The sequence below is a fragment of the Ictalurus furcatus genome, chromosome 9 (assembly GCF_023375685.1).
Source record: "Ictalurus furcatus strain D&B chromosome 9, Billie_1.0, whole genome shotgun sequence".
NCBI lineage: Eukaryota > Metazoa > Chordata > Actinopteri > Siluriformes > Ictaluridae > Ictalurus > Ictalurus furcatus.
Window position 1 is genome coordinate 4,150,001 of NC_071263.1, and position 7,500 is coordinate 4,157,500.

The 7,500-nt window shown below is 44.5% G+C and overlaps 1 protein-coding gene across 6 annotated transcripts in view; it reads right to left on the minus strand.

Annotated features, from left to right (window-relative positions):
* Positions 1 to 7,500, minus strand: part of ralgapa1 (Ral GTPase activating protein catalytic subunit alpha 1) — a 53,844-nt gene that overhangs the window by 38,497 nt on the left and 7,847 nt on the right. For 3 of the 6 annotated variants that reach the window (XM_053632294.1, XM_053632298.1, XM_053632295.1), the window contains 10 exons: positions 7,215 to 7,423; positions 5,946 to 6,191; positions 5,460 to 5,633; positions 5,256 to 5,324; positions 4,967 to 5,115; positions 4,351 to 4,474; positions 3,472 to 3,709; positions 3,139 to 3,303; positions 1,764 to 1,904; positions 1 to 274 (listed from right to left, as the gene is read on the minus strand). The exon at positions 1 to 274 is cut by the window's left edge and continues 662 nt beyond it. In XM_053632294.1, the coding sequence (XP_053488269.1) occupies positions 1 to 274; positions 1,764 to 1,904; positions 3,139 to 3,303; positions 3,472 to 3,709; positions 4,351 to 4,474; positions 4,967 to 5,115; positions 5,256 to 5,324; positions 5,460 to 5,633; positions 5,946 to 6,191; positions 7,215 to 7,423 (1,789 nt within the window). The remainder of the gene's footprint in view (positions 275 to 1,763; positions 1,905 to 3,138; positions 3,304 to 3,471; positions 3,710 to 4,350; positions 4,475 to 4,966; positions 5,116 to 5,255; positions 5,325 to 5,459; positions 5,634 to 5,945; positions 6,192 to 7,214; positions 7,424 to 7,500) is intronic. The other 3 variants (XM_053632300.1, XM_053632297.1, XM_053632296.1) reach the window with 1 other exon arrangement.

A 7,500-nucleotide genomic window follows, 5' to 3' on the forward strand; every position in this document is an offset into this window, starting at 1 on the left:
CACAGGTGCTCATAGATGCTATCGGCTGCTTCGAGGGAGTGGGCGGGGCTATGGGAGGGGCAGTGGGTGGGGTCAGTGTGAGAGGGAGTGTCAGAAACAGGAAGTGCACCTTTCACAAGTGGTTCCATGATGTCAGAGGCGCTGCTGCTGCGCGGGAGTGGCGTCTGATCAGCATCGGCCGAGACGCAGAACACCTCGCTCGCCGGACTCTCCTCGTTCTGAGACGAGTGACGAACACGAGGGGCACGGAGAGACGGAGGGGGGTCCTCCATATCTACACACACACACACACACACACACACACACACAGAATCATACTGGTGAGAGATGCAAGAATGTGAGTTCAGTAGACAATTATTGTGCTGAAACTAATCATGCGGGAGTAAACACATGCGAAAGGTACAAAGATACACACACACACACTAAAATCAATCAAATAAAAGGACTGATTACCGCCCTTCTATCACGAGTCACATTATCATCAGGGTGTCTGCAGGTTTAAAAGTAAGATTTAATAATTTTTATGACTAAATTTGCATCAAAATATCAAATATAATCCAAAGAAATGAATTATTCATTCTTCTCACTTTAGTCTGCTTAACACACACTCGGGCCTGTGGACACCCCAGTGTAGAACTGCGTCTGAGTCTGAACATGCGCACACACGCGCACACACACATGCATACACACTCACTCACTCTTTAAGTCACACCACAGTCACAACCAAACAAGTGTAAATAAAATAAGAACCTGTTCATGACTTCCTGATGTAACCATTCAGTAATAAATATAAACAATTTTATTAAAAATGTAATGTGAATATTAATATCAATAATTTATTATAGCACAAAAACATGAATTTTTTTATGCTCCTTGTTTTTTGTCAGTTTTAAGGACATTCACTTAAACTTCTCTGATCAACCAGACTTAAACCCAACTGGTTGATACAATTAGACCGAAGTTCCCACCCCGAATACCTCTGTAACCAATCAGATCACATTTCCTGCTCCCAAAACCTCTGAAACCAATCAGATCACAGTTCCCGCCCTCAAAACCTCTGTAACCAATCTGATCACATTTCCCACCCCCCATGCTTCTGTAACCAATCAGATCACCATTCTTGCCCCAATGCCTCTGTAATCAATCAACACAGTTCCCACCCCAATGTCTCTGTAACCAATCAGATCACAGTTCCCGCCCCCTCTGTAATCAATCAGATCACAGACCCCACCTACAATGTCTCCGTAACCAATCGTATCGCAGTTCCTGCCCCCAATGTCTCCGTAACCAATCGTATCGCAGTTCCTGCCCCCAATGTCTCCGTAACCAATTAGATCACAGTTCCCGCCCCCTCTGTAACCAATCAAATCACAGTTCCCGCCCCAATGTCTCTGTAACCAATCAGATCACAGTTCCCGCCCCCCAGAATCTAGCCAAAACAAGTATGTTCCCTTCAGCTGTAACCATTCATGACTTGTATTTAACCTTTAAAATGAGAAGATACATATATATACACAGTATATATATATACACAGTATACATATATTATATATATATATATATATATATATAAACCATTACACTCAAGGGAAAAGGAAGATGACAGAGCAGAGCAGAAACAGAGATCAGTGCAGGCAGAGAGGATTGAAACATGCATGCATACACACGTACACAAAAACACACACACACACACACACACACACACACACACACACACCCTCGCACGCAAAGAGAGACAGGTGCAGTGGGCGAGCCGGCTGTACCTGACAGCTCGTCAGCTAGGGGAGTGAGGACAGAGTCAGGAAGGAGAGGGTGCACAGGGTGGATTAGCACAGGAGCACTTTTAGCACTGCGGATAAACGCCGCCGATAACAGACTGTCACCCGTCGAGCGGCTACGCAACGCTACAACACACCAGAGAAAGAGAGGAAGAGGAGAGAGGCAGAGAGGGACAGAGTGGTGGAGAAAGTGAGAAACAAAGACAGGAGCAAAGAGAAAAGAGAGAAAGAAACATGTGAGACAGTGCAAAGAGAGACAGAGAGAGTGCAGTGAATATTACGGGGGGGGGGGATGATGGAGTGATGGAGGAAAAACAAGATAGTGAAAAGTAGAAAGTGATTGAAAAGAGACATTGATAAAGGAATATAAAACAAAAAAGACAAAAGAGGAAAGAAAGACAAAAAAATGAGAGAAGAGAAAGAATGTAAGGAAAGGTAGAGAGAGGCAGTGATAAAGAAAGAGAGATGAGGATGAAATCAGATTAAAGATAAAAAATGAAGGAACGAGAGGAAGAAAAAGCACATGATTAAAGCAACACAGACAGAGAGACAAGTAAGGAAAGTAAGAAAAGAAAAACAAGAGAGAAAAGAGAGAAAAGTAAACAGCAAGGGTGAATAGAGGAAGAGGAGAAATAGATAAAAACACAGGGAAGATGGAAAGAAAGAAAGCCAGGAAGGAATGAGTAAGAGAAAGTGCACATCGTCAGCCAGCCTTAAAGAGAAAGAGAACGAGAGAGGGGAGGCAGGAGTGGAGATGAAGAGACTATTGTACACATCACTTTATTTTAGTGAGTGAGAGTATGTGAGTGAAAGTGTGTATGTGTGTGAGAGAGTGTGTGTGTGAGTGCGTGTGAGTGTGTGAGTGAGAGTGCGTGTGTATGTGAGTGAGAGTGTGCGTGTGTCAATTAGAGTGTGTGTGTGTGTGAGAGAGTAAGCGTGTGTGTATATGTGTGAGTATGTGTGTGTGTGTGTGTGTGTGTGTGTGTGTGTGTGAGTGAAAGACAGAGAGAGAAAGAGTAAGCGTAAGTGTATGTGTGAGTGTGTGTGTGAGAGAGAGTGTAAGTGTGTGTGTATATGTGTGAGCGAGAGAGAGAGTAAGCGTGTGTGTATATGTGTGAGCGTGTATGTGTGTGAGAGAGAGAGAGAGATAGAGAGAGAGAGAGAGAGAGAGAGAGAGAGAGAGAGAGAAAGTGTGTGTATATGTGTGAGCGAGAGAGAGAGTAAGCGCATGTGTATATGTGTGAGCGTGTATGTGTGTATGAGAGAGAGAGAGTGTAAGCGTGTGTGTATATGTGTGTGTGTGAGAGAGAGAGTAAGCGTGTGTGTATATGTGTGAGCGTGTGTGTGTGTATTAACCCACCGATGGTCTTCTGCCTGACGATGCTCCTGGCCTTCTCGATGCCCGGAGAGCCGGCGGTGGTGGCGCTGCGTTGCCGCATGGTTACAGTCTGACCCGGAGGATCACGACTCCATCCTTTAGAGAAAGAACGATCCACCACCATCTTCTGTCCCTCATGAGCACCACCTGCAGGGAGAGACACACAATTACCATTTACAGTACATACCTGTAGAAACGTCACCTGCAGGAACCATGAAGCACCTCGACAAGGAACGGCTCAATGGGAGCTATGAGGGCGTTTGGCGTGACGAGGTGTGTGGTGTGTGCAGTACTGATGGTGTGTGTCTGTGTTACCTTTGCCCTTGTGTTTCTTGAGTTTCTGCTCGCTGAGTTTATCGAGGGGCAGCTCGTTCAGGTCCAGGCTATACAGGTTCCGGGCCAGCACCTTGGTGAGGGTTTCCATGGTGAGGGACCACTCAGTGACGAGTTCCTCCCAGCAGGTGAGAGAGGAGAGCACGGAGAGCAGCTCGTCCCACAGGTCCCGAGTGATAAACACGTTCAGGTTCCCTTTAATCCACGCCACGATCAGAGTCTGAACACACCACACCATACCACACACACACACCACAATACCATCACACATCACCATACCACACATCATGCACCACCACAATACCATCACACGTCACCATACCACCACACATACACGACAATACAATCACACATCACAATACCACACACCATGCACCACCACCCCATACCACACACCAACACAACACATCACCATACAACACACCATGCACCACCACACCACACCACCACACACACCACAATACCACACCATACAACACACCATGCACCAACACACCACAATACCACCATACAACACCACACCCACCCCATACCACACACAGGGAACAGAACATCACCGCCGATTCATCATAAATTACTAATGAAGAATCATTCAATATCATCAAATACATCAAGGTGTTTATTTAAACAGTATTTAGTATGTTCAATTATTATTATTATTATTATTATTATTATTATTATTATATGAAAACTAGCGTGTTTCCATCAGCTGCTATTCTGTTCAATATCATAGAAGAAATCACATCTGATATCTGTACATTTCTAATATCACTGGGTGAGTATGTAGTGTGTGCAGTATATTTGTGGTGTGTGTGTGTGTGTGTGTGTGTGTGTGTGTGTTCGTGCTGTGTGCCTCTGCACCTGAAAAATGGCTCCTGCTAATCGGCCTGAGAGAGTGTTACTCTTTTTCCCTTGGGGCATGATGGAGGGAGGCCTCTTCATCACACACTCGGTCACCCTCAGCAACACCTGCAGGATCTGCTCCCTGACAGACACACACACACACACACACACACACACACACACACACACACACACACTAACTGTGATATGAAACTCATTTTACGTTTGCTAACGTTCTAGTCCTGACCAGTTGCTATGGTTACAGATTAGAGGAAGTTCTCACACTGTTAAGTTGAACATCACGGTAAACCAATAACTATAAAAAGTTTTAATCACGATGTGTGCATAAACATGAGCGAGCTTCAACACTGAAAATAAACCAACGGGGATGATATTAAATTAGTTTCTTTTATACCGACACTGGAGACTCCTTCCACAGATGTTACATAAACATCTCCGTACAGAAAAAGGTGGTCACCACATCAGTTTTTTTTAAATCTGTTTATCATCAGTGGAGCGTCTGCTATACCATAACAATCAGACCTGACCAATCAGAATCCAGAAATCAGCAGTGTGTTTATGATGTTGTTGTGTGTGTGTGTGTGCATGCGTATGTAGTGCTACAGTGCTGTACCATGTTTTCTGGTCCATGTTCTGGTGCATGACGAGGCTGCGGTAGATGTTGAGGACGCGCTTGGACATGTCGATGTGTTCCTCCAGCAGAGGCTTCAGCTCGTTAGCCGGCTCTAACAGGAAAACGTTGGAGGAGTTGATGATGAAAACCTGTGAGGAGGCAGAGAAGAAAGGAGGAAAATGAGAGGAAAAAAGAGAGGAAGAAGAAGAAAAAAAAGATGACTTATAAGCATACAGAATTAACTCAAATCTTACAAATCATCAAGGGGTGTGTGTGTGTGTGTGTGTACCTGTAGTGTGGCCTGCACTCCTGCATGTACACTGTACTCCAACATCTCACTGTCCTTCATCACTCTCTCCTACACACACACACACACACACACACACACACACACACACGAGTAAAGCACATATTCTCCATAATCCAGGCGATTATTAACAGATTAAAACAGTCTGAAAGATAACGTTATTGATGGTGAAGTTCTGATGGTGACCTCGTGGTGGTTCTCCGGGCCGTGTCCTAGAACCGGGTCCTGCGGGTCATGGTAGCGCTCATCCTCCTCCGGTTCTGCCATAAACGGAGGCTTTTCCTCCTGAGAGATCCACTCCTGATACACACGCACCACCTTACGCATCGCTGCCGCCTCACACATCGGCAACAGGAACGCCTGAACACACACACGCGCGAGCACACACACACACACGTAAGTGGTTTGTCCCAAGTGTAGTCAATCAGTCAAGACACTGGGCCTCATTTATAGAACTGCATGTAAATAAATGTATTAGTAAAATGTGTGTAGTATCGTTTACACAAGAAATGCGATATCAATGAAAATCCAGTTTGTGATGTTTTGTGGGTGTGGTTAAATGTAAACCAAATATGCCGCGAATGTGAAGACATGACGAAAATCAGCAGAATTTTTATAAATCTGCCAGAAATATTCAGTTCAGAGGATATCAAATGGAAACTCCTCCGTTACCTGTCTGAAGATCTCGGTGATGAAGTTCACGTTGGTCCTGGAGGAGTACAGAACGTTCTTCACCACCTCTACGGCACTGAGGTTCTCTCCATCCATGCTGCAGAGACTGGACGAGCTCGGCTCTCTCTCCGTCAAAGTGCTCGTGTTGGAGTGAGACTGCTCCGGTTCTCCTGCTCCTCCTCCATCTAGAGCTGCAGATCGAGGACCACCTTCTTCCGAACGCATGGCCAGACCCGCGGCTGCTCTCTGACACACACACACACACACACGAAATGAAGCAATTCAATGACTCAGTAAATCCTGACATTTTATAACATATGATTCAATCCAATCTGTTTATGATTCATTAGAAAACGATTCAGTGAATCATCAAACCTCACTATTCACCACGAACCGATTTGATTGCTCGTTATAAATGATTCAGTGCATCCAGAGATTTGAAATTTCATCGTGATTGTGTCGAATCAACTCTGATTTCTTTCAGAATCACTTCACTGCATCCTGAAATCTCATACTTAACCTCGACTCAATCTGATTCAATTGTAATCGACTCTGATTCTTATGCAATCAGTTCGATGCATCCTGAATTCTCATATCCCAAATCGATTCATTCTAGTACTGATTGTAAGTATTTTAATTTGATGTAATCAACTCGGATTTCTTTCAGAATCGGTTCACTTCTTCCTGAAATCTCATAATGAACGTTTGTGGGATTGATACGGACCGATCCTCATTTCCAGAAGATCAACTGCTCAGATTTTGGATCTGATCCAAACAAGGCCAAGGTCACAGCAAGGTCAAATGTCTGAAACAGTCTTCTTCAATAGCTTCCTTCCTGTTTGGAGTATTTCAAGGGTAGTTCTGGCGTACAAATTAGTAAGAACAAGGACCAGACTTGGTGGAGGAGGAAGAGGAAGAGGCGTCTGTGTCCACGTTGCTGGCGTTGAGTTCCACTTGTTTTGCAAACGATTCAATGCGTCACAACATTTGATATTCACTTTAATATTAATTGGTGTGTGTTTGATAAAGACCAGGAACTATGTGTGTGTGTGGTATGCTTACTTCCTCTACATGTAGCACGATAGTTCTCCATTACCTTAACTTCCATTGTACGATCATTACAAAACTAGTTTTTACTACACTGTGCGAGCGCACGCACATGCGTGTGTGTGTGTGTGTGTGTGTGTGTCCGTGTTGCCAACTTCCTACTGAACCCTTACGGTTCCGCATTACACTAAGTACACAGTGCAGTGGTTCTCCAAAAGTTACCTGAATGTTCTTGGGCACGTTCTCTCCCTCCACCCCGGGGATGTTTGTCAGCGTGTTAGATTTGGGTTCCAGCCAGAAGGACACGAGCCAGCGGATGAAGATGACCCGTGCGTTCAGGAAGCTCTCTTTAGTGCAGTACAGAGCCTCGTTAGTGTCGGGGTCCCGTTTTACAACCACGTAACATGGCTTTGGCCTCATTGGGGGAATGTCTGAACAACAAGAAAAAAAAGAGAGAGTTTAATTTAAAAAAAGAAAAAAGAAAAAAGAATGAAGCAGAAAATGAAGT